The sequence below is a fragment of the Carettochelys insculpta genome, chromosome 1 (genome assembly GCF_033958435.1).
Source record: "Carettochelys insculpta isolate YL-2023 chromosome 1, ASM3395843v1, whole genome shotgun sequence".
Lineage (NCBI taxonomy): Eukaryota > Metazoa > Chordata > Testudines > Carettochelyidae > Carettochelys > Carettochelys insculpta.
This window is the reverse complement of record NC_134137.1, coordinates 256,310,209-256,338,185: the sequence shown is the minus strand read 5'-3', so window position 1 is coordinate 256,338,185 and position 27,977 is coordinate 256,310,209. Positions and strand designations below refer to the sequence as shown.

The 27,977-nt window shown below is 40.9% G+C and overlaps 1 protein-coding gene across 1 annotated transcript in view; it reads right to left on the bottom strand.

The window, feature by feature from the left end:
• PLCZ1 (phospholipase C zeta 1) overlaps window positions 1-27,977 on the bottom strand; it is a 113,939-nt gene that overhangs the window by 40,286 nt on the left and 45,676 nt on the right. Inside the window, exons 4-6 of the mRNA XM_074998916.1 lie at window positions 23,808-24,009; window positions 20,077-20,221; window positions 14,329-14,481 (exon numbers count right to left, since the gene is read on the bottom strand). Of these exons, the coding sequence (XP_074855017.1) occupies window positions 14,329-14,481; window positions 20,077-20,221; window positions 23,808-24,009 (500 nt within the window). The remainder of the gene's footprint in view (window positions 1-14,328; window positions 14,482-20,076; window positions 20,222-23,807; window positions 24,010-27,977) is intronic.

Genomic DNA, 27,977 nt, shown 5'->3' with positions numbered 1-27,977 from the left:
AGCACGAGAAGTGTTTTGAACACAAAAGTGAGAATAGATGGTGACATTGTTCATGAAGTATTGCCTTGTTTTCATAAACAAAAATGTGCATACATATGAGAACAATGCTTCTATGTGACTACACCTATGGAAGTGGTTTTAACTAAGGAAGGCAGGCATTTTGGTGTCCTATTTCCACAGTACACTGCTGCCCTGTATATCAACCTATCATCATCCCATTACTTATTTTCTTATAAGTGTAGTACAACCTCATTTTTGACTGTATATCTTCAGTAAAGTTAACTTAATAGAGATTAGATTCTTGATCCCAGCAAATCTGCAGATATATGTTTATCTGCAGTTCTTGTTGTGGTCTATGGATCAGATGCTGCTATAAATTTAGGAATCTATTGACACCTAGGGTAAGTGTAAGTTTTAAAAGTACACAATACCTAAAAATTGATAACTATATTCCTGACAGAAAAAGTAGACAGAACTTCAGATCACTGAATTTCTACAGATGTACAAAATTCACACATTTAGTCAAGTTTAATAACCATTATCAGACCACAAAGATGGCATTAGTGAGCTATAATTTTGTAAGCAGGCTACAACTCATTTCTAAGTAAATGACAGCACCTTACTTGATGAGATGCCAAACTGTAAAAAAATGTAATGTGAAAAATGTAACTATCAAAAATCATTATGCAGCTTAGTGATTGTTATACATTTCCCTTTTTGAAATCACTGTACAGTTAAAAAGAGCTACGTTTGAGACAAGAGTATCTATTAGTAGGTATGGCGAGTAAGTCTGCAGTTAAAACAGGAAACAATTTCATTGAGTAATAGAGCACTGTAGAACAACCTTACAAGCACGTTTCTGTTAAGTAAATGGTCGTGTCTACACTAGCCCCAAACTTCAAAATGGCCAAGTAAGTGGCCATTTCAAAGTTTACTAACGAAGTGCTGAAATACATATTCAGCGCCTCATTAGCATGTGCGCAGCCGCAGCACTTCAAAATTGATGCAGCTCGCCACCACGCGGCTCATCCCGACGGGGCTCCTTTTTGAAAGGACCCCACCGACTTCGAAGTCCCCTTATTCCCATCTGCTCATAGGAATAAGGGGACTTCGAAATAGCTGGGGTCCTTTCGAAAAGGAGCCCCGTCAGGACGAGCTGAGCGGCGGTGAGCCGCATCAATTTCAAAGTGCCGCGGCCACCCACATGCTAATGAGGCGCTGAATATGTATTTCAGCACTTCATTAGTAGACTTCAAAATGGCCATTTACATGGCCATTTCGAAGTTTGGGGCTAGTGTAGATATAGCCAATAAGTAATATACAGACAAAGTAGTGAATGTGAGAAAGCTATAGCACCATTTCTTCAGACAACCATGAAGCAGAATATTTGCATAAATTTTACTAAATGAAAGATGGAATTTTGGCAAGGACACTAGGGTTATCCCAAGGGCCTTTTCTTTATGTATGGCTTTTTTTCCCCAGCGAATGTTCATTAGCTCAGAGAAGAATGCAGCATTATGTTGCTAATACAATCACAACTTTCATAATAGATACAAAGTACTTAGGAAATTACATTTAGGGACAGATTTTTCAAAGGCACTCACAATCCCATCTGGAGCCAGAGTTTTCAAATAACTTGGCTCCCATTTATGTACTGGCATGAATTCCTCCAATTTCTAAAAGTGCTTAGCACCCAATGGCCTCCACTGAATTCAGAAATCGTAAGCCGAAAATATGAGTCCTATCTTGCAGGTAGTCTTCAGGGAGGAGGGGGGGAATATTGCACTCATGAGTTGGGAGGAAAACAAGAAAAAAGAAGTGGTAACACTAAGCACTAAGCACTGAGGATGGGGATGAAGATCAAGAATAATCTAGGCCTGGCTCAACACTTAAACCAGGGGGTCTCAAAATCAGAGCCCGTGGGCCATCTACAGCCCAAACATTTCCACAATACAGCCCAGGAGTCCCAGTGGCCTGGGGAAAGGTATCCATGCATATTCCCCAAGTTCTGCCCATTCTCACCACCACCACTTCCACCCTACCCTGACTTTGCACCCTTTCCCCTGAGGGATCCAGCCTCAGGGTTACACAAAGGTAAAAAACGTCTTTGGCTTTGAAAATCTTACGTATCCCTCAATTTTAAAATTAGGATTCTGCCTTTTATTTTAAAATAGGGTAGAAATCCTCTGCCTCCAGGGTATCTTTACAACTGGTTGATACTAACTCCTTCCCTTCATATTTCCCAAATTGTTAGGAAACAAATCAACCAGCACTGACCACCAGTGACCCTGACAGAGAGTCGGTATGCAGATGTTCTACCCATACTGAAGCACAAAGTACCACTTCTCAACCCTCATAGCTGTGGGGGGGATAAAAGTTGTGGTTTGCCGCAGGACCTTCAATGAGGCTGTGATGGTCTTAATGGGTGATAGGGTGACACAAGCCAGGCCATCTGAGGACAACACATCCAGTATAGGTTCTACTTCCTCCACCTATTCCTTGGCAGGGAAGTTAAGTCCCTGTGCCACTCTACAAAGGAGGTCCTGGTGGGCCTTTTTCTCCATAGATGATGGTGAGAGGGACATACCCACCATTACATTGTCCACTGAGGACAAGGACAAAGCCAGCAGGGGAGGGATACTGTCCTGCTCTTTAAGCTCAGGGAGTGGTTGAGCCAAGGGCTGGGTCACCCTTTGCAAAGAGGCAACAGGAGAACTGGTGGTCTGTTGGATGGGTTCTAGGGCCAGAGACCCGGCAGCATCTGAAGGGGCCTCCCACCCCTAAGGTGCCACTGAAGGGGCCCCGAAGGTGTATCCTGGACCTGCACCTGTTGATAGGTCCAGGGAGTCCAAAATGACTACTGTACCAGTGCCTGCCATTGTGGCGGCTAGGTCTGCACTGGGGCCAGAGGAGGTTCCTGAGGATAGCAACGAGAACAGTGCCTGGAATGGTGCCATGACCTGGACTGGTACTTGGGGCTGCGTGGCATCATGGAGTCCACCTTGGAGTCAGAGGTATATTCCAAAGCAGACCAAGGTGGAGCAGTGCCAGATGGTGCTGGTGAACAGTGCCTACATGATCGGCTCCTAAATGTCATGGCTTCTAGCTTGCCCCTATGTGTGGTAGCTGACAGTGCCAAAGACAGATAAGCCACACTAAACCCTGGTGCCACAGGAGGGACTTCCAGTGCCGCCAGCCTTCCCACCTCTTGTGGAACTGTTAGCAATGCCTCTTATGTATCTTGCAGTGTGGAGGCGGACTACCCTGTGCCAATCACACCAGCCAGCAAGGAAGATGGTGCCAGCACAGATGCTGTTGCAAGTGCCATGACCAGTGCCAGTACCACATTTGGTGCTGGTGTTGGCACTGGTGCTGGGACAGGTGACATAGTCAGTACCATAAACATGTGTTCCAACTCTGCAGAATAAACTGGTGCTGGAATTGGTCGAAGACACTCTTCCAGGTCCCTGAGTTCGTAGTGGAGGATCGCCAAAAGGGCGGGTGTGTCTAGAGGAGAGTTCATGAGAGGGTCCAAGCCTGGACAGAGTGAACCAGATGGAATCATCAATTTGACCAAGTACCTGGCAGACTTGAAGGTATCTGCTGTGTTAGGAAGGTCTGAGTCCTCCTAAATCATGGGTGCTGGGGAATACTCTAATGCTGGACTCAATGGACCCACTTGTGGGCCTGGAGTCAAAGGTGCCAAGCTTGGTACTGGGTGTGCAGCCGCCATGGTCTTGATGGAAGGTGGTGCCTCCAGGACCTTATTTGGCCTCCAGCGAGGGAGTGGCCTCTCTCCACACACTTCTTCTTTGACACTGGGAAATGGGAGCAGTGTCAAGCTCCTGTTTTCTGCACCAGGGAGTGTGACCAGTGCCGGGGACAGTCTTCAATGCCTGGGAGTTGTGCTGATGCTTAATGTCTGGCCCAGGTGCCAAGGTGTCACACACTGAGGCCAATGCACTCTGCACCAATGAAAGAGAAGTCAGCTCTTGGGATTGTAGAGTTGATTCCATAAGGATCATCTGCAGTCTCTTATCCCTCTCTTTCTTTGTCCTAAGTTTGAATGATCTACAAATAGAACACTTGTCCTGCAGGTGACTCTCCCCTAAGCACTTGAGACAAGCAGAGTGAAGGTCACCCTTGAGCATGGGCTTCCCCCATCTCTCACACTGCTTAAAACCCTGTGGCCACCGCACACACGGGGGCACCACTAACTAAGCCTCTTCCCCCTACATCTTGGAGCACAGGCCATCAACAACCATTTGCCAGCATCCCTTGTCTTGGGCAATCTTTTCCAGTTCTGACCAGGTATATCCCATCAATTTAGTGTCTGCTTTCTGGTCTCTAAGCCAGGTGTTTCTTGGGCACCCTCTTTTCCTTTTCCCTTGTGGGTTCCAACTTAATGCTTGCCTTGTGATGGTGGTGGTTGGTTTTCTGAGGGTATGTCCAATCCATAGCCATCTTTTCTTCCTGATTTCTTCTTTGGCAGGTAGTTAGTGAGTCAGTTGCCACAGGTTTTGGTTGTTGATGGTGTATAGCAAGTGGATCCACGAAGTGAAGGGAAAAAACCCTCAAAGATTAACAACGGCTATCAGCAGCAATCAGCTACTGATTAACCAACAACAAATCCCTTACTAGGGAGTGCCATCCACTGTGAAGCAGTGATAGAAGCTCCAACAAATATCAGTAGGTGAAAAAAAGAAGCTGAGTGGGGTGTCAGGTTGGCAGGGGTATTTATAGACAACGTTGATGACATTGGCACAGAGGTGCTACAGCCGACCCAACCAGTACCACTGGGGAAAAAATCTTTCTATAACCATGCATGCAGCACACAAACATGTGCACATCAGAATTCACAAGAGCAATCACTCAAATTAAAATAACCCTTTTTGAAAATAATAGTGTAACCAGTTATTCTCATTCTTTAATACCAGGCCACCCCATTGCAGTAATTCTGGAATCAAGGAGGGCCTGGGAAATGGCTAAGGCAAGTTCTGGGGCAAAGAAAATGATCCTGGTGTGGGATAATGTATCCTCTAGGGCAGGGAAAACAGTTTATTATTCCTTAAGGGACATTGGACTAGAAATCTTATGATGCAGGGTAGGGATAAGGCCCCACTTCCATTGTGTGGAATCCATCAATTAAACCAATCAAGAGATTCCATGGGAAGGAAAGACTGCCACAAAAGATTCTCTGAAAAGAAATAGAGAGGGTCTCTTTACCAATGAATTTGCAACTTCCATGGTTACTCAGCGTTTTTAGAACCCAAAGCAGCAGTAACATAATTGTCTCTATCCAAGTGATGCCAGGGTACATGAGTGGGGGACACAGATCCTCTGTCTAATAAGTGATTGGCACAAACAAGAGTGTTTTTACCTGAAACTACTTTTTATTATGCCTTAAACTCACATACACATATATGCTGTACCAATAGGGTTAGCACAATTCAAATGCCTACATTTACCTAAAGTCTGAAATGGATTTGAGGAATCAACAACCAGCTTTCTAGGTGTACCTCTTTTTTCCAGCTGCTGAGAAATTTGGGTGCTAGCTCAGGGGTCAGCAACCCCCAGCACTGGTGCCAAGAGAGGCACATGAGCCGATTTTCATTGGCACACAAGGTGGGAGCTCAGTCCCGCCCCTCCTCCCCCATGCAGCTGAGAGTTTACTCAAAGCCATGCTGCCTGTGGATTAAGAAAAGACCAGCTGATGCTACCAACCACCACCTAAATGATAAAGCCCTGCATCTTCATTTCTTTATCAATTAAGCTGTTGTAAGTAGGACTATTGCTGACTTTAAAAAGTATCACCGGCACTGGGATCATACATAGAGGTCAAAAGGTCAAATTTTGGCACTCCACCTTGGAAAGGTTGATGCTCCCCGTGCTACATTCCTGTCCACAGACAAGTTTTGGATTGCTCCAAAGCACATTTCCTCACTAAACTCTTCACAGATTTTCTGGTGACAAAGCACATAACTCATAATAGCCCCTCATAGGCCAACAATTTCCCTAGCAATGTCCAATAACAATCCATTATTCTCCTTATCACTAAAGCAGCTTTTTGGGAGTGGGGGACCAGGAGACCTTACAAACAGAGACAACTAGAATCAAAGACAGTTTTCCACATTTCCTTTCCTTCTCATGAACCTGTCCTTTCATTTTATCCACCTGAGTCTGTAAAACTGAAGCTTGCTGTGGGGTGGGGGTTGATCTCTTTGCTTAAGTAAGGCCAGATTATTCCGATGTGGTATCCTTGCTTCCAGCTTTTGAGAGACAAAGTGTCCAAGATCACTGTGAGTTATGTCAGATCCCATTTTCTTACAAAATGCTCCCCATTTCCAGAGGAAAAAGAATGATGCAGCTCCTCCTTTCCCAGGTGTGGAGGAGGAATGGAAAACCACCACCCAACTCCATCCAGGACACACTAGAAGAAAGGACTTTTGCTATTAGGACTTTGCATTTGAGATCGCTTTCTTCTCAAAGACATTTCTGGTCAACTAAACTGGAGCTGGATCAGGGATATTTTAAGATATTGCTGAGAAAGAAAGGGAGAACATGACTCAGGGCAGTAACCCTGTCACAAGACGTATATCTTGATTTTGAAAGAATATTTGCATAATCTTAGGAAAATATTTAAGATCTCCATGTGCCTTTTGGCTAATGACTTTCTTTGAATGCACAGGAGACAAACTAATGGAAGCTGTTTCAAGAGATTATACCAGACATTTTCTTAATGGCACCATTTTTAATTGTGCTTGTGTACCAAATAGAACTGGAAAGAAAGAGAGTAGGGGAAAGGAGCAAGGCAGAGGGAAACTTATTTTAATCAAAGCTCCTGAGAAAGAGAGCCATGTTTTTTCTATGTTTTAACCAAGTTTATATTTAGATTTCAAGGAGGAAAGGACGTGTATATGAGTATACTGGAAACATTCTTTATAAATTTACTTTTAGTGCCTGTGTAGAGGTTTCTAAAAAAAAATCAATGAAAATAAGCCTCCTGTGAATATTCCTAATTCTAGCATTTTGTTCCTATTGTGAGGCTGGTCAGCAGTGGCAAACTCATTCTTGATTGCTGCTGCCATGGCAACAGGCAGTGATTATGATCCTCCTCCTCGTCCTGCTATGCCTGACATTAAAGTCTCAATCTCAGATATCTGTTAGGAAGGATGAATTGCCGTGCATTTCTGAGTCGATGAAATGGAGGAGAGCTGAGTGTTGTTGCATATGGCTGATATTGGACCCAAAAAGATCTTATTAGCTCCTTAAATGTCAAGTAAACTAGTGTGGTTGGGGGATGCGAGGGAAGAGATCAGAACAGATTACAGTAGCATCCAACAGCAGAGGATTGTTGAAGCAGTATTACTCTCTGGACCAACACCAGGAGAAGAACAGACCCAAGCTAATATTACTCAGTCTGGCTTTGTTAGGGTTTGTAAAGATGTCAACAACAACTATTGCCTACTGAGATATCTACATAAAATAAGCATGGATTCTTAATATTTCCATCACTAAAAAGTTACCATCAACCACTAAGTATGCCTATCATACTCTGATCTAAAATCAAGAAGTCAGGGCTCAAAAAGAGAGCCTTTTCTAGATATTATCAGAGGTATTTTTGTATAGCTTTTCCATTAGTGTTCCCTAAAATGGATGTTAAAGTCAGGGCAATGATCAGCAAGATTACCAGTTACTGAGCCAAGGACTAGTCATTGCTTCTCGGAAAATGCCTGGAAGCCTTCTCTCTCAATAGGAGAAGATGGAGAGAATGCTTCTAATAAAAAATGAAATGTCTTTAATTTGTGTGTGTGTGTGTGTGTGTGTGTGTTAAATAAGACACAAAACATTACACACTGTTTTTCATTCTTTCTTTTCCAAAGTGAATCACAATCATTGTTTGCCAATTCATGAACAGTTCTATATCAATAATATCAAAGGAGAAAAATATGTAATTCAAGAGAGCTCTATGGCACAAGAGTTGTGTTCAATTTTGTTTTGGGTCTATCTACTGATTTTTAAACACTGGAACACTGTTCACCAACAATGAAAGCAAGCTCTACGTAGTGGGTTAAAGCTGGCTAACTGTTCAGTCTGACAACAATGGTGGGACCTAAACAGAGTTTTGGAAGGGCCTCAAACTCTTTTTTTTTATTTATAAACTCAAGAATAAGAAAATGCAAACCACTGCAATGCAAACCACCAAGCTTTATGTCTGCTTGGTTACACTCCGACTGACGTCTTTCCCATGCACCTAGCATGCTGCTATGTGTCATCCTGGTATGTGGAGTGAAGCAGAGGGAGCAGCAGCAGGCTGCCTGGGCGGTAGAGAGGTAAGGATGACAAAATGGAGGACAGTCAAAAGTTTCATGTGCACCTGGAGTATTATTTGAGAGAGGCATGACAGAACAGCCCCACCCCCTGAACCCTGCTATTATAGGACATTGGTTCCAGCCTCCCTTCTACCCAAGAGTGTGAGGAATGCAGGACTCTTTATTTATGCATCTCTGGCTCTGCTTTTTCTCTGAAGCTCCCCTATCATACCTCACCTGCCCTGAGCCAATCTTATTGAAAAGCTACTTCACTCTTCTATACACTCCCCTTCTCCCACCTCAAGCTGGCTACTCTTTGCTCTATCACCTAAAGAAGGCTTCAGTGAAAAAGCAGCAGAGCTAAAGAATGATCACCTGCTGGGATCTTTCCCTGCTGTCACAAAACAAACATTGCTTAACTCTCCAATTTTGCAGGGAATGACAGCACCCCAGGATGGGACATCTATTCTTCCATTTAGTTCCGCTTCACACTCGTCTGAGAGGCTCTTTCCTCTACAGTGGACTGGGTCAGATTAATAGGTCTATACTTACTGCATGATTGATGTGCTGCGATCATCCTCGGGAGTTCAATTTTGCCATGTCTGTGAACATGAGGCAAAATCCGTTTCTCTGGGCTCACCCATCAACCCTGGTGCTCCATGCTATTGCATGGAGCAGGGACATTGGCACAAGCCCAAAGACCCCGATCTACACTTGGAAATAAAGTCAATCCTGGTACATCAATGCTAACGATGTTAATGGCATAGCTAGAATTGTGTATCTGGGATCGACTTTGTTCCCTTGTATAGACCAGGCCTCACACACAAATGTTGATTCCTCAGCAGGATAGCAAATGCACTTTTGAATTCTAAGGACTTTTTCCCCAGAACAGCTTTGCTACTCATTGCTATGCAGAAGCAACAAATCCTTGCTGTAAACAGACAGCCATTTTATAGCTGTGTGTCTCATACTATCCCTTTCTTCCAACTGGTAAGTAATCTTAGCTCCTGTTTACTTTTTTACAGTATGTTTTCTGTAATAAAAAGAGATGCCGGTGCTCATGCCCCAGCCAGGGGCAGGGGGACCCTGCAGCCTTACAGCTGGGAGCCCACTGGGGTGCTAAGCCATTCTTGCAGCTGCAGGATCCCTGTCCAGAGTGCTCTGAAAAAAGGGTGCCAATATGCTGTAACAATGTGTACCAGCATAAAAAAGGGCTGCTTTTTAACATTGCTGAAGATAGAAGAGTCTCTCAGACTGGGGTACCTTCAGTGAATGTCATGGAGGTGATGGTTGTGCTCTCAAATCCTTAGAGAAACACTCAGATTGGAACCTCCTTCCAATTCTTTGTATTTATTCCTAACCGAGGTGAAAGTTACAAATTTCTTACTGATCATGTACTATCACAACCCTTCCCCTGCACTTGGAGTGGGGGGTGCTGCGATAAAACAGTACATGTAGGAAATTGGGTGGAGTGTGGGAGTTCATGACAGAGGGATGGAGTGGGGGAGGGCCTTCAGGAGGCAGGGGGTTGAGGCTGGAGTACTCTTCCGACTAATACTTTTCATCCATGACTGGAGTGAGCTTTCTCTTGTGCACCAGCACTGAGGTCATGTGTGCTTGCTCAGATGTGTGCCACCATGGCATTTCACCCATCAGTTACTAACAGAGGTGTTTTTAAAACAGGTGTGAGCACATACACACGGGGGGGGGGCGTGCCTGGACACACACACACACAAAGGGAAGGGGGAAGCCCAGCCCCTGTACACACACATACACATGACAGCAGAGATCAAGCTAGGAAATTGCTCCTAAGCCAGCCCTTCAAGGGCAGCTGCGATCTCCTGGTTCTTTGAACTGCCACAAGGAGCAATTCACAGGGGCTGGAGCAGCACTGTGCATCTCTGCCACTCCACCAGCTTATGAGTAGCCCTTCCTTAGCCTTCTGAGGGCATAGAGTCTGACCTCCTCCCACATTGCTATGGGACCCAGCATGGCTGTCACCTCTATTCCCCTGCATCGAAACCTGAAATGATGCCCTTGATGGACACTGATGTGGAGGTATGTGGAAGCAGAGGAAGACAACATAAGCCACTCCAGGACACTACACCCAATTCCCGACAACCCAGATTTCCATTCTCCTCCCCAATGACTTCCTTGCACGTGCTCATCCAGTCCCTGAAACATCTTAAAGTAACACTTTTGTAAATGGCATAATTTCATATTTTAGTATTTCATTAGCAGTTGATGGAAATTAATATTGTCTCTAGCATACATGGAAGTGGGGAGCCAGCTCATTTAATTTGACAGAAATAGGCACCAGGGTAAAAAGTTTGAGAACTACGGTAATATGGCACTGTTTTCTAATGAATATCTAGAAAAGAATTTGAGAAACTACACAACATGTGAAGTGCTAAAGGCCAACAGATGATAGCTAACACTTTAGATGAAATAAATGCATATTGATGTACTCACCCTGCTGACTAAAATTTTAAAAAGAAATCTTACGACCCTGTAACCCTATCAAATTAAACCATCATAACCGTTTCCTTACAAGCAACATTACTCTTCTTGCCTGTTTTCTCTTTGTTTCAAAAAATACAAAATAAAAAAAGATATGTTTACCTTTTAGTTTATGTAGGTTACACAGAGTATTTGCAAGAAAGGAGAGGGAATTCAATGTGTCCCTCCCAAATAGTATGTAAATTTAACTACAAAATAGCTATATTAACACATTTATTATTAATTTAACCATTAATCTTTCTAAACTCTGCTACTGTAGTAACTGAAAAATTTAAAAGGAAAGGAATGAGTTCCCACTTGATAGGATGAGGGGTTTATAGCAAACATTTCAAAGTTAGTTCTCAAGTATATTGGACAAAGCTCATCATCAATATAAGTCCAATAACACCAACTAAGCCATTTCATGAATGATTTTTTACCCATTCTGCATACTCTAGTATATGTATCTAAGCAGTTATTACCAATTTTAATTAACCCTACATTTTAAACAATTCATTCAAAATAAATATTTTATGCTTTCCAAAATGGAAGACAGTAATGTCTGAAGAAGAGTGCCTTTGCTCAATTACACAAATTAACTACACAGGCCCAAGTTTTCTCCTCTGCCCAGAGAACCCTATAAGCTATAACAACTGACCATGGATTAATAAGGATCAGAGGCCAGACTCCAATCCACCAGCTAGTTCCCCACACCTAGGAAGCAGGGTGGTAAGGAGCTGGTGTAGGAACCAGCTACATTGTTTTACCGCAGTTGACATAATCCTCCACTGAGTTAATTCTAAATCCAGGAACTGTGGTCATATCACTTCCCTAGCTGAGCTGAGAATCTGGCCCACTTACATGTTGGACACTTGATAAATAGTTTCAAAGACTTAACAGGTATGATGCAAAGCCTATTGAAGCCAACATAAAGGCTTTTGAAGTGGCCCAAAAAGTGGTTCTAGTTTTAAAAGAAAATATCTAAAAATGCATTTTATTATTCAGCAGATTTGTTCTGTCTACATTCAGAGACATAGCTAATGGGCAAAGTTTCAAAATAGCTTTTTGTTGCTTTTTGCGTTAATGAACCTAGCTAATGATAGTGAGTTGATTTCAGTCCTACTTGTTCACCATCATGAGAATTATTTACTAAGTTCCATTTGTGTGACTTAATCACAGGCATTGAAATTGTTCAGGTGTCACTGAGGACAGAATTGGAAGACAATGGGATTACAAAGGTAACACTTGCGATTTAATTTGCCATGAAAAATTTTGACTCCTTTTGGTGAAACACAAAAAAAAAAAAGAACTCACCTTGACTCAGATTAAAGGCTGAATCTGCAAATTCCAGCATTTGGTGTAGAGGCGGGGAATCTTTTTATATGCAAACTGAGATAGTTGATAAGGAAACATTTCAGGAAAACAAATATGGAACCCCCATAATGTTCTATTTAGAGAGTAGCTTTATAGGTTGACCAAAGCAAGATAACTCCCCGCAACACAAAGTAATCAGCCTATGAAGGGCACTCCATATAGACGACTTTATTTTAGAGGCCCTTTAACTGATTCAATTCTTGCTGTAGAGAAAAGAATTCCTAGGCAGCACCAAGACTAATAAAGGATGTTTGTTCATTGAGAAACTCTGAGGCAGCGCAGAGCACCCAATGTAAATGGTGCTTTTTTTTCCTATGGTTTCAAAATCAAATACAGTCAAGAATACTATGATGGTAAGCCTGCAGCAAATACAAAGGTCAAATCTCTTCAAAAATGAAAGTATTTGTGTATTTGTGTTTCAAGGGATACTTCATCTCAAATGGCAAAGGTTTGCAGGGAGTAGAGGAGTGAGAATTTCCTTGCATGAAAGTGCAGTAAAATTTCCAATGCTTTATAACTCTCCCTCCTCCCCCAAACGTGATTAGTGACCCACCCTAGGAATCACAATCCACCAGTTGACGATATAGCCTGAGGTTAAGCACACTGAGAATGGTTTTATAGTTAGGACACCAGCCTCAGACTCAAAAGAGAGCCAGTTCTTGGCTGCAGCACAGATTGATAGTATAAAGTAGGGTAAACCACTTAATTTCTCCAGCTATGTCTACACTAGAGCAATCTGTCGAGAAAAAGACTTCTGTTGACGGATTGCAGCCAGACAGGAAAGCAGATCAAAAAAGCAACAGAACAGCCACCCAGAAGCACAGCAGATAAGGCTGCCCAGTGACCCAGAAGCTCTGTCTGTCAACAGAGGGAGCCTCAGAGTGTACACACAGAATTTTGTTGACCAATTCTGTAGAGAAAGGTGTTCTGCTTCATGGGGGACAGGCAGCAGGCTGTTGCCAAAAGTGCCACATTTTGTCAATTTAAAGTCAACAGAACTCATTTTTAGTGTGGATGCTCCACCAGTTTTGTCATTTGTCAACAAAACTTTTTAGTGTAGAAGTAACTTCTGTGACTATATTTCCAATCTGTAAACTGGGCCTAATAAGACTCCCTTTCTCCCACTGTCTGTCTTGTCTATTTAGATGTGAACGCTTCAGGGAAAGGACTGTTTCTTCCTAAGGGCCAAGTTGTCATACTCTTACTTGTATATAATTGTAATTTGCTTAACAAGAACTCTCATTAATTTCAATCGGAATGCTCATGATTTAGCAATGTGAATATAGGCTCCACAGTCTGCCCCTATGTGTTTTATGCAGTGCCTGCCATAACAGGGACCTCATTTTGGTTAGTGCCTCTGGGTTAGTGGTTACCAGCCTGGGGGCCCACTCAGGTATTGCAGGAGATCCATAAAAAAATAAAAAATAAATAAAAACGATCATCTAAAATAAGTTTTAAATAAATTGCAAAGTTGCAATAAAGTATTATTTTAAGTTAAATATCTTCCAATAATATTAATTGCTGTCTTAAAATCTATGTGGTGGTTTCCTTTTTCATTTAATGAAGTGTACATAATGGCTAGAATTGGTTTTGATGGGAGTCTGTGAATGGTTTGAGCCATGATTGGGGGTCCTCACTAGTGAAAAGGCTGGGAATCACTGTTCTAGGTGCTTCTATAATAAACGTAATAATAAAAATGTGGAACATTATGGAGCTGCCCACAAGTCAGAACTTTTAAAATAAACTTGCAGCAAACAGTTTTAATTAATTACATTTGCATACGAAATAAAAGGTTTAATGTGTCCAAAGCCTAAGGAAAATACTAAATTATGAATGTCTGAACTGGAAGGTCCAAACATTATGAAATACTGATTATGTTTTTTCAGCTATACATTTCAAGTTGTTATATGAAACATCATTTTCTTAACAAGAACATATCAACCTGCATGATATGGTTTTTATACCTTTTCTTTTTCATTATTTCTATTATATGTAATTATTTTTGTTTTACCAGCCAAAGCACAAAGATGCTTTAAACACCAAACACATCAGTTTTCATAAATGCCTCAAGAGATTATCACAACAATTGCATAAAGCCCGAATTAGTTCCTATTTTTAACAGAGAGAAAACTAAGATTGTTACCTCCGGGGAAGGTAGATCTGTAGGAAACAGATCAGTGACTATTGTAGTGAGAAGTTTATCACCTAGAATAGTTTCCATATAGTCTGCCATTACTTCTTGTTGCTTAGGGCTGCAGTGATTCTCCAAAGACAGTACAAGAGGGTAGTCAGATGCCTGAAAATACAATTTCAAGGCCATAATAATTAATCATTAAAAATCAGAATTACTGGATGTGCAATATATCTTACAATGAAGCACATGGGTATTTGTATTTTTATTAATTTTAAAATATTCAAAATAGTGGTTAGTTATTCCAGATTAATAACACAGCAGCATTGAGCTCAGTAATGTTTAAGGAAAAGGAAATCTAAAAGTGGAATCTAGATGAGTAATTTTCAAGTTTAAAGTTAATATCAGGGCCATTAGAAACAGGGATAACTTTCAATGTAGACATAACCAGAGGAAACACTATGACAAGGGAAGCCAAATGAATATTGGTTAACCTGATCACAGTATTTTATCAGGAACAATTCTAAATGATTATGCTCTGACCTTGCAAAATAGGGCATAATGAAGTTTATTTGTCCAGGATTAGTAGCTGACAACCAAATTTACCAGAGTTCTATTATGTACCTATTAATGTTAAGTGTGGAGAAAGATGACAGAAAAATGCTCTTAAAACAGCTAAGAACCTAAAAGATGGTAGCAGGAACAGTGTTTGTTGAGCATGTAAGAAATTCAGCCAAAACAATTCAGCAGTGTTCAATTCAGTATGCCAAGACAGCTACAGGCAAGCTACTGTCTGTCACCACCACAGAGCTTCTCAACAGATAAGAAGATTGAGATGCAAAAGGTCATTATGTGAACCAGAAACAAAGCAAAAACATACCTGAAGAAATATACTAAAGCATGGAAGACTATTTAGGCTAAATTCAGCAGAGGTTTTCAAAGCTGCTGACATCTAAAAAAGTCAACATTCATTTATACACTTGTACTATTTCAGTGCTTTGTTTTCTATACTATTTGTTATTCCTTTGTTCCAGCATTTTTGAAGATAAATATTCTTCATTTCTTCAGGGCTATTCATCACTACCCACCTGAAAAATCATTCTTTTGTGACCTGAAAGTAATATCACAAGTTGCTCTGGGAATTATTAGGGCCTGCTGCTAGATAATTATTACTTAAAGTGAAGAGGAATGGATGAATTCCTTAGAAATAATGATCCTGTCTAGATGCAAATATTCTTAGTAATGAGAAACAAGGGGAAAGCAATACAAGAAAAACAAAATAAACTGCTATTTCTAGGTCCCTGAAGCCTAAAAAGAATTTTAATTTGGCCTAGACATTGGTATCTGGAAGATATACCTGACATCTTTTAAGCAAAGGTATTTCACTAGCTACCATCTTTTAGAGGGATAAAAATAGTATTTTATAAATTATGTTAAATGTAACATATATGGTTACTATAACTGAGAGAGACTAGAGAAAATAATATTTCTGTTTTTCAATTTTTCTTTCTATATTTCAGATCATTTTATGGTTAGTAGGTTTCTCACTTTGATTGTGGGGGTATTTTACAAAGCAGGAAGGGAGAGAAAAATATCATTGAAAAATAGGAAAAAGTGGACCACAATAATTGAACATAAGAAAATAAGAATGGGTGTACTGGGTCAGACCAGCAGTGGCCAAAACTTGATGCCCCAGAGGTGTTAAAGAGTACCGGTAATCATCAAATAATTACCCACTTGGCCATTCCTAGCCCTGCCAAACAGAGTCTAGGAACACCATCCTTGCCCATCCTGGATAACAGCCATTGATGGACATAACATCCATGAATTTATCTAGTTCAGGGATAGCCAACAAGTGGCCTGTGGGCCAGAACTCTGCTCACAAAGTCTTTTCCTCCAGCCCACAAAGCCAGCAGCAGTGTCATTTTATCCAAGCTATCAAAGTGAGCGTGGGGTATGGGGTTGGCAACCTGCAGCTCCAGAGTAGCATGTGGCTCTGAATGCTGCCGCCACTCACTCCTCCTCCGGCTCCCCGCCCTGCCACGCTGAAATAATGTAAGTCAATTTATTTAGTTTAACAGCTGGCAGGAGAGATCCAGCCATTAAACCAATGAAACTGAGTGCCATTATTTCAGAGCGGCAGGGCAGGGAGGCGCCAACACTGCAGGTGAGGGAGAAGTAGGAGAGCTGGGGGAGCCATGCAGCTGCACTGAGGAGGAGTTGGTGGCCACTGCAAAGAAGCGGCGGTGGACGGCGGGCGTTGTCTGAGGTAAGTAAATCTTGGGTTTGGTACTGAGAGGGGTTAAGCCTGGGAATGGGGTGGCAGGTTAGGGGCTGAGAGGAGTTAAACCTGGGTTTGAAGCTGAGAGGAGTTAAACGTGTGGATGACGGTGGGTTTGGGGCTGAGAAAAGTTTAACATGGGGATAGAGGTGGGTTTGGGGCTATTTTGTGTTTGGCCCCCAGAACATGTAAAACATTGCCGTGAAAAGCGTTGGCCACCCCGATGTAGTTCTTTTTTAAAATGGTTAAAGTGTTGACCTTTACAACATCCTCTATAGGGAGCTGCACAGATTAGCTGTGTCTACACATGCACTCTACTTCGAAGTAGCGGCACTAACTTCGAAATAGCACCTGTCGCGGCTACACGCATCTGGCGCTATTTCGAAGTTAACTTCGACGTTAGGCGGCGAGACGTCGAAGTCGCTAACCTCATGAGGGGATCGGAATAGCGCCCTACTTCGACGTTCAACGTCGAAGTAGGGACCGTGTAGACGATCCATGTCCCGCAACGTCGAAATTGCCGGGTCCTCCATGGCGGCCATCAGCTGGGGGGTTGAGAGATGCTCTCTCTCCAGCCCCTGCGGGGCTCTATGGTCACTGTGGGCAGCAGCCCTTAGCCCAGGGCTTCTGGCTGCTGCTGCGGCAGCTGGGGATCCATGCTGCAGGCACAGGGTCTGCAACCAGTTGTCGGCTCTGTGTATCTTGTGTTGTTTAGTGCAACTGTGTCTGGGAGGGGCCCTTTAAGGGAGCGGCTTGCTGTTGAGTCCGCCCTGTGACCCTCTCTGCAGCTGTGCCTGGCACCCTTATTTCGATGTGTGCTACTTTGGCGTGTAGACGTACCCTCGCAGCGCCTATTTCGATGTGGTGCCGCGCAACGTCGAAGTTGAACATCGACGTTGCCAGCCCTGGAGGACGTGTAGACGTTATTCATCGAAATAGCCTATTTCGATGTTGCTACATCGAAATAAGCTATTTCGATGTTGGCTTCACGTGTAGATGTAGCCATTGACTGTGTGTTGTGTGAAGAAATACTTCCTCTTTTTTGTTTGACACATTCTGTCTATTAATTTCATCTTTTGAACTCCAGTTTTTGTGCTATGGATAGGTGTAAATGTTTTTTTCCATGTTTACTTTATCCACACCAGTCATGAGTTTATAGACCTCTGTCATATCCCCTCTTAATCATTTCTTTATAATCTGAAAAATTCCAGTTTTAGTAATCTCTTCTTTCCATACCTATAATCAATTTGATACCCTTTTTTGAATGTTTTCCAATTCTAACATCTTTTTTTGAGAGGAGGTGACCACATCTGCACACAGAATTCAAGTAGTGGGGATACCATGGATTTATACAGAGGCAAGATGATATTTTCTGATTTATGTATTTCTTCCTTAATTATTTCCAGCACTGTTTGCTTTTTTTGAGTGCTGCTGCACAGTGAGTGGATGTTTTCAGAGAACTAGCCACAATGACTCACAAGATCTCTCTCTTCAGTGGTAACAGCTAATTCAGACTCCATCATTCACTACCATTTTGTTGCCCAGTCACCCAATTTTGTGAGGGTATGAGGATGCAGGGACAGGTGAGGTTTGTGACATTACTTTTAGCTTATGTTTTCTTAAAGTATCTAGATTTCAAGATGAAACTGTCAGTTAAATATGGTCAGATGGCATTGCATTCTAATGCTCTGATCATGGGCTGAGACTTTGTATGTTGCATAGTATTCCGTCTTATTACATAATTATACTGCCCACTTTGCAGCACCCTGCAGTCACTCCTTACTCATAACAATGCTCTAACATGAAAGAGGAAAAATGATAAACCTACTGAAATTTATGAACAGCATGATAACAGAGATCATCATCACATAGGATTCAGAAGCCATTTTCTCAGCTGATTACAACTATTTCCTGTTAGGACAGATCTACTTTGCAGTAACATACAAGCTTCTGTATTTTGCAAAACAACGCATTGAAAATATTTATAGCAATGAAAAAAGGGCACAGTTTTGTATAAAACAGCTTTTAAAAATCAGAGACTTATTAAGTTCTTTACAGCAGTGTTTCTCAATTTTTTTATAAAGTACTCCTTTTAAAAAAAACGAAAAATTAAGTACCCCGGACTTCTCTCATGTACCCTTAAAGGCATAGGTACCACTGTTTGAGAAACATGGTCCTAAGGTAATCTGTGTCACATCTGCTTTACATACAACCAAATTACACCTCACTTAAAAGTTACATACCTACGAAAACATGCAAAATATCACAGAAGACTGCTACTGAAAACTTGCTGACTTTCTACCATCTTGTAATCAAATGCATTGGAATAGAAATATTGTACTTATATTTCAGCGTAAGGTATATGAAGCAGCAGAAACAAGTCATTGTCTGAATGAACTTTTAGATTGTACTGACTTTCCTTGTTTTTTTTTTATGTATCCTGTTGTAGAAGTAGGCAGGTATCTAGATGAGTTGATGTACCCCCCTGGAAGATCTCAGAGCATTTCCAAGGGTATTCATACACCTGCTTGAGAAACTCTGCTTTAGAGACATTAGGCGACTTCGCTTTGAAAAGGCACAAGGTGTGTGTGTGTATGTATACACACCTAAACTAACATGACCTAATAAATTTGTTAGTCTCTAAGGTGCTACAGGGCTGCTTGTTTTTATACAGCTTGAGTTAGGCCGTTTTGAATTGTGTTTATTTTTACAGAGGGAGAAAGAGAGAGTGATTATTTGGTATAATTCAAACCAGCCTAAATCAAATATTTATCCTAAAGGACCTTTCAGGACCATTCACTTGATTTCATGGGAAGGTGTTGCCCAGCAGCAATATAGAAGAATGGGTCAGTGTCAAAAGAACTTTAACTTCCATTTGTTCTGCTACTGATAGGCAGAAAGCACAACATTATAATATGTCATCTGACAGATAAGACAGGACAGCTTTTTTCAGAACTTGCTTTTAAAATTGGTGGGATATTATCAGAGGAAACTGAAAATATACGAAGATTCAAACTAATCTTCCCATCTAATACTTTTATCTCCATATTGCAGGCTTCAACACCACAGAAGACAGAACTGTTGTCACCAAAGTATGAGCAAAGACATAAAAACACACAAAAAAGAGAAGAAACTTTATTGGATCAGCTCTTAAAATCTTTACTCAATACATATCAGTCCTTGCTCATGCTAAATTTTTACTTGACTTTAAATACAAACTTTGCCTGAATATGCTGAGCAAGGTCTTCTGGGTTGAGTCCACAAAGTTTATACTATAGTGACTGTCAGCTAAACAAGACTGCCTTTCATTTAAAATGTTACAGAGCTAAGAAGTATTGCAGGTTTTTTTAATCTAGTTTGTTGCTACAGAACCCCTCACCTCAAGCACTGTCCATCTTATTTTTTCCAGGGCACCCTAAATTACTAGTGTGATAATCAATATTAACAGTTATTACAGTAGAGCAAATATATGTACATACCACAAAGGCATACTTTTCGATCACTTCCATGACAGTTTTAAATGTAATTTTGCTTGTTAAAGTGTGACCATGATATACAATAGGATCATTATGTGATCCATCCCAGCAATCAATTTCCAAACAACGGCATCCTTTCATCAGAGCACTTTAAAAATAAAACAAAAAAAAACAATCAGAAAGGAGATACCATATTCATAAGCATTTTGTTCTCAACCTGATTATAAATAACATAGTCTGAGTTATTATAAAAATATTAGCATATCTAAATTATCATAAAAGAAAAGAAAATTCTGATAGAATGATATGGATAAAGACATTGAGGTATATTTTCTCTCATCTGTCTTGGGCTTGTAATAAGCTTTATCAGAGCCTCTTGGGGAAAAATAGAGTCTATGAATATGAACCCCTAACAGATAAAATATGGCCAAAGTTTTAATTTAAGTAGAACTTTTTCTTGAACAACGACTATCTGGCAAAAATTGGAAATGTTTGAAGTTTTATTTACAATAGTATTGTAGATTGTATGTTTGAATAAATTCAAGCTAGATTATGAACATAAAGTATAAAACCACCAGTAATAAAGCTTACAATGGGCCAGAATGGGCCTGGTGTTTACACAGATAATGAGGGCATGAGGAGGCCTTCCCTTAACTCTGAGCATTACATGGAAGAGACAGACAGTGTTATCATACCTGCATGCTGAGGAATACAGAGACTGCTTCCTGCCGGTTTTACCAAGAATGTACAGCACACCACAAAGTGAAGAAAGGCAGGACCATAGTCTATAGCAGTGCCATTCAATAACCATTTCATTGGCTAAGTCTACACTAGCACACTACGTCGAAGTAGCCTATTTTGACGTAAGAACATTGAAATAGGCTACTTTGACGCATATCGTCTACACGTCCTCCAGGGCTGGTGCCTTCGATGTTCAATGTCAAAGTAGTGGCAGGGAACATCAAAAGGAGCCGCCCCAGAAGGAAATGCAGAGCGTCCACACACATGAGCACTCCCCATCGAAATAAGGGGCCAGCAAAGCCCCAAGTTGCCCCCTTAGAGGGCCCCTCCCAGACACACTCGGCCTGCACAGCACGAGATCCACAGAGCCAACAACCACTTGCAGACCCCGTGCATGCAGCATGGACCCGCAGCTATAGCAGCAGCAGCAGCAGCAGCCAGGAGACCTGGGCTAAGGGCTGCTGCATATGGCGACCATAGAGCCCTGCAGGGGCTGGACAGAGCATCTCTCAACCCCTCAGCTAATGGCCGCCATAGAGGACCCCACTATTTCGACGAAGCAGGACGCGGATCGTCTACACACGCCCTACTTTGATGTTGAACATCAAAGTAGGGCGCTATTCCCATCTTCAGATAGGAATAGCAATTTCGACATCTCGCTGCCTAATGTCTATTTCAACATCGAAATAGCTCACGGCAGGTGTAGACACAACACGTACTATTTCAATGTTGTGCCAGCTACTTCGAAGTAGCTGGCTAGTGTAGATGCACCCATTGTGACTGAGGCATTTTAGATTCTGTGGTGTAGAGTAGATTAAACTAATTTCTAAAGACATTAGTTTTTGTCTCTTCTTGGTTTCACTAAAAAGAAGAGGAAAAGTTTGGGTGCCCTGACTGTGCACTTTCATATCTTAATATGTCTGGATTTTTTTTAAGTTTAAGTGTAATTCTGAATTTCTTTGGTTTATAATTTTTGATTTGAGATAATTACACCATCCATGTAATGTATTTTACCATAACATACTAATATGTATTCTCAAACTTAACACCATTCTAATGTGATTTTTGTCTAGGAATTTCCTTGTTAAACTAGAATACATGAACACTAAATATTAAACTACAGGAATGCTGCCATGTGATATTTTTGCCATGTGATATTTCTAGTGTTTTGAAGTTATGTAAGCTGTGTCTACACTAGCAAGTATTTTTGAGAAAGCTGGACCTTTTCAGAAAACACCCGGGGACCGTCTATACACAAAATGCGCTCTTTCGAAGTTAAATCAGAAGAATGCAGCACTTTTTCCCAACAACCATCTTCCTCTCCCAGATGAGGAAGAGCACCTTTTTTCCAAAAGGTTCTTTCAGAAAAAAATGTGTATGGATATCCTGGGGGCCCTGTTTTCAAAAAAGCAGTCCTCATGGCTCTGGATTTTTCAATTCCTGATCCATTCTTTCAAAAGAGAGGGGGCTGTGTGGCCGCTCTGTACCAAAAGAGTGGCTCGATCTTTCAGTCTGCTTTTTGGTGTGTATACATAGTCTTTCAAAAGAAGCTTTTTCAGAAGAGATCTTCCAAGAAAACTTCTTTTGAAGGATTGCTAGATTAAATATAGCAATAGGCTGCGTCTACGCTAGCAAGTTCTTTTGAAAGAGTTTTCAAAAGAAGGGGGCTCTTTCAAAAGATCCCACAGAGTATCTGCACACAAGAAGCGTTCTTTAGAAATTAAATCAAAAGAATGAAGCATTCTTTTTGAAAGCGCTCTTCTACTCCCGTTTCAGGAAGAATGCCGTCTGTCAAAAGTTTCTTTTGAATTAAAACGTGTGGACGCTCTGCAGGGCCTTTCCCTCGAAAGAGCAGTCCTCATGACACCTGATTTTTTTGATACCTGACCTGTTCTTTCAAAAGAGCAGGGGCTGAGTGAACGCTCTCTTTCAAAAGAGCAGATCACCCTTTTGATCTGCTTTTTTTGTGCGTGGATGCACTCTTTTGAAAGAGGTTCTTTAGGAAGAGATCTTCCGGAAGGGCTTCTTTCGAAAAATTTCTGGAGGGTAGATGTGGCCATACTGTCTACCTTAAAACTTTTTTTAAACATTTAAGTCTTAGCTCCAGTTATACAAGTGTGTTCTAACTGCTTACCCCATTCTGGAGCAGTGGAAAGCAGCCCAGGAAAACTGGTCAGCTAAGTTGTGTTTACTTTGTTTTACCACAGCAGTACAAAGAGACTGGAGTGTTATTAGACTCCTGTATTCCACATTCATGTCTCCTGAACCTCCCTGCATACTGTTTCACAAATCCCAATTTCTCCCTCCATTTTCTTCTCCTCATTCCATTTCTCTCATCTTCCTGAACCTGCCACATTTCTCTTCACAATGGTGTCCCCGGCCAATGTACCTGGCTTCTGCACTCCTATCCAGACTCCAGATTGGGAGGTGGTGAGGAGGCATGGCCAGAGCATCCTATCAAGCTCTATTTGATGAATGGCTCATTTGGGTACCAAACAAGCTGGAATTGATTATAACTGCTCTTCCTGTGTACACTAAGACATAGCCCTGCATAGAGATGGGCCCCACACCTCCTCAGCTGCATCCAGAATTTGATTGCATATTTGTTTGAGTGAATAGAAGATTAATTATATGTCTTCGTTGATGTGGAGATTAAATACTGCAATGTAGTAACATACAGCACAATGTCCTGCAGATGTCATTATTTGCTGAAAGAGACTGTAGCATATGTGAAGCCAATGAAAAACTTTGGTTTGGATAGCTTTTAGAGGATAAACAGATGGGATGGCAAATAAATCAGAATGTGTGCTCACAAAATAAAATTTCACTAGGTCATATTCAAGTAATGTTATTCTAGTTTCCATCATTATTTTAGATACAATCTGTTATTCCTTATTACTAAACACACATACATGAAAAACTTGATAAATGTGTAGCTTGAGATACTTTGTAAAATAATTTGCTTACAATTGCAGAAATAAGTACTTAAATACCTTGAATAACCCCAAAGGTGACTTGGTCCTATTAGTTGGTCAGATATGAGGTAAGTGTTATGAGAAGAAGAAATAAAATAATCACGTAATGGGAAGCTCATATTCTGGTAAACAGTTCTGTGATCTTTTTTAAATATCAAACAGTCGTTGGAGTTCATGTATCTTAAAAATCCTTCAAATGACATCTGTTTTCTTTTCTTCACTAGAAGTGAAAATAAAGAAAGCAAAAAAGTTACATTTGCAGCAGTCAACTTAAATGACATTTCTAGATATGTAATTTTCCTGGCACTAATATTTTTTAAAATGTTCTGCTCTGAATGTCTTAAAGGTCATGCACCACAACTATTTCTTTTAGTTTTTAAATTAATCAGAAATATGAAGACAGACATCAAACTCTTGAGCCGTGTCTACACTAGCCAAAAACTTCTAAGTGGCCATGCAAATGGCCCTGTTGAAGTTTACTAATGTAGTGCTGAAATATATATTCAGCACCTCATTAGCATGCCATTGGCCGCAGCACTTCGAAATTGACGTGGCTCGCCACCGCGCAGCTTGTCCAGGCAGGGCTCCTTTTCTAAAGGAACCCAGCTACTTCGACGTCCCCTTATTCCTATGAGCAGATGGGAATAAGGGGACTTCAAAGTTCCCGGGGTCCTTTTGAAAAGGAGCCCCGTCTGGATGAGCTGCGCAGCAGTGAGCTGCATCAATTTCGAAGTGCTGCGGCCAACGGTATGCTAATGAGGCGCTGAATATGTATTTCAGTGCTTCATTAGTAAACTTCGAAATGGCCATTTGCATGCCCATTTCGAAGTTTTTGGCTAGTGTAGACACGGCCTTGCAGTCCTGGACTAAAGTTCCAAATGATGAAAGAAAGATTTGAATGAGGTCTGATTTTGTAATTCTATGTACATCAGTAACCAAAGCTGTGTAAAATTCTCTGATCACATTTTTAAAAAATAGTACTCCAATAGATAGAAAAATATTACTGTAAATTTTTGGGGTGTGGGTAATATGTTTACAAATCCAAAATAAGAAATTAATGTCCTGGTCTGTGATGAGCTCAGGAAGAAGTTCTACAAAGTGTCAGTCAGAGAAGGCTTGAATGATACTGATTCAGTCTAGAATTGCACTAGAAGATGGTTCTTCCTAAACTTTGAAAAGAGAAATTAGTAAACTCTGATCATACATTGTAACAACAGGGGAATTAATTAATACTCTCTTTGCCAAACTACCTCAGATCATAACACTATCAAAGATGCATTATATATTGCACTTACAAAATTTCCAAAATTGTAGCAAAATATACTTACTGCTCCCCAAAAGCTAGAATAACAAGGGCATTAAATATATTATTTAAAACTGATGTCATGACAGGTGATCCCATTAGATGGCAACTAAATGTAACATGTAACATCTCAGTCTGCATTATGCTGGTGGCAAATGACACCTTTTCACTCCCAGAAGTCCATTAATACAGAGTTTCTGAACAACTGGTCTGAACAACTACATGGTCTGGTGCCAGTCCCATCACACAGTTAAGCCTGCAGCAAGTCAGTCCATACTATCAAAAAATCTGAAAAATGCAGCACTATACTTTTTAACATAGTCTATTTTCAACAGGTCTGTGAGATCACAAACTTCTGATTGTAATCTACCTGTGTTTTCCAAGGCCTATGTAAAAGAGGATGAAAATACTGTAAAATGGTGAACCTAGGTCCACCAAATTGCAAAAAAAAGCATTTGCCTGACCTCTTCAGGTTAGTTCCAGGCTAAAGAATAAAGAACCACGTGTTAGGGAAGCAATGCCCAAACCGTAATATGGTTGATGATTAGAAGTATTCTATCAGAATAAGAATCCACAGTGATCACACTGATTAAAGCTACAAAAAAGGAATACCAAGTATTTTTTCAGCTTTAGCACTTGTATAAACTAGACAAATGAGTAGTGTTTTAAAATGTGTTTACACTTTATAAACACTACTTGGCACTTAATATAGATTAAGGATGTGTCTACACTAGCCTGGAAGATTGACCTGCTTAGCGTTCATCTTCCAGGGTTCGATTTTGCACAGCTGGTAGGGTCGCACAGACTCAACCTCTCACGGGTCGCGAGCAATCCCTGTATTCCTGCTGAGACTCAAAAAGTAAGGGAGGTCTACAGAAGAAACTCTCCCATCGATCTTCTTCACTAAAAATGGCCAACTAAGCCAAGCAAAAATAGGTTGATTCGAGATACGCAATTGCTGTAGCAAGAATTGCGTATCCGCGGCTGACTTACTTTGCCTAGTGTAGACATAGCCCGAGAATGATGTACATAGGTGCTCAAACTAGGGCTGCAGAGGGTGCTGCTGGACCCCTGCTTAAAGTGTTTTCTATTATTTATCTACAGGGCGTAAAGTTTGGTTCAATGGATCTCAGCAACCCCACTATAAAAATTGCTTCTGCACCCCTGCTGATGTGTAAAATGATATTGTGCAAGCCCAGAACTTGTCAGATCTTCTTCGGCTGCACAGGCCACTGAATGGGTACATTAGATCTTCACGTATGACAACTTTTGAGGTAAAGCCTCAGGTAGTAGAAGTTGATGATCTGAGATGGGCTGGACAATGTAGAACCTGAGGAAAAAGTATATTTTAAACAAAAAAGCACTGAATTTCTTCTCTGTAAAGCAGTTATTGCAGATGATTTTGTATGATTTTTACAGTTCAGGGAACTGTGTAAAATACTTAGTTTCCTGTTAAGTAAAAAATAAGTCAGAAGGCAAATCACAAAATCCCCCAATCCATAATGACAGTTAATTCTCTGGAAATGAATTAAGAGAAAGACAAATCCAAACTATTTGAAATAAATGTTTTTATTATACCAATTGAGAGATACTATAGAAGAGAGATTTTTTTCCTCTAAATGCCATGTTTGACAAAATTGAAGTACAGACTAAAGTGCTCTGTCAATGTGTTCTGCCTAAGTACCATCACACATCAATTTTGTTAGACGAGCTAATTGTGTAACTTTAATTAAAATCAGTGGCAATTGGAGACACTTGGCACATTAGTCAATTGGACTTCATATTTCCCAAGGCATTATTAAGTTCTGATTTGTGAAGTAAGTATTTATGTTGCCTGGTGGAAACTTATCTAAAGCCTTTCAAATCTATAAAACACAAGCTGTAATTGCATGAATTCTATGCTGATACATCTGTCATGTTTTCTCTTTAATATTTTTATATTATGGGAAACACTGGGGCCTTCTATACAGGATATCAACATTTGATTGTAAGCATTATTACTATTATTTATATGATACAGTTACAGTCTCTCAGGGCTGACATCATGGTCTTGGTCAATGTGTACGACCTATACCTACCAGGAGCATCCTATTAGTGCTAGCCCTTCTGGATGAAGAGAAGTGAGATCCATACAGACCCAAATTGGTTAAACCTGGGAATAAATCATGTAGGTTTAAACCTACAGGCTGAAGACTCTATCTTGCAAAGCAGTGATTCAGAAAAAGGGGTCATAATGGATAATTACTTCTACGAGAGCTGTGTCAGTCAGGGCTAATGCAATCCTTAGATGCATAAAAAAGGAATGGCAAATAAATGTAAAGAAGTGATCTTGCCTATGCACACAGAATTGGTAAAACCACTACAAGAACAGTGTGTCCACTTCTGATACCCACACTTCAGGGAGGATATGGGAATACTGAAGAGAGCTCAAAGGATGCCCAACATCTGGGAAACAAGCCTTATCACATGAGTCTCAGGTACCTCACCTTATTAAAAAAAAAATTGAGCAGTGAACTGATAGTTGTGCATGGGAAATGGTGTCTAATGGTAATCATCTTTTCCGTCTTGCCAGCAAAGCCATTACAAGATCCAACAGGAGAGAAGTGGGAGCTGAAAACATTCAGCCTTGAAAAATGATGAGGGTGATCGAACATTGGAACAGTTTAACTGGGAAGGTGGTAGACTCATCATCACATGGGGATTCTAAGAGAAGATTCATTATTTGCCTTATTACAAATAGATAATAAGTAATAATAAAAAGATGAGATATTTTTCTGAAATATATGCTTTAATCCATTTTGTGGGAAAGCCTCTGTGGCCAGTGTATGTAGGGAAGCTGTTAGATGCTCAAGGTAGTCCCATCAGGCCCTGGTGTCTATACATCT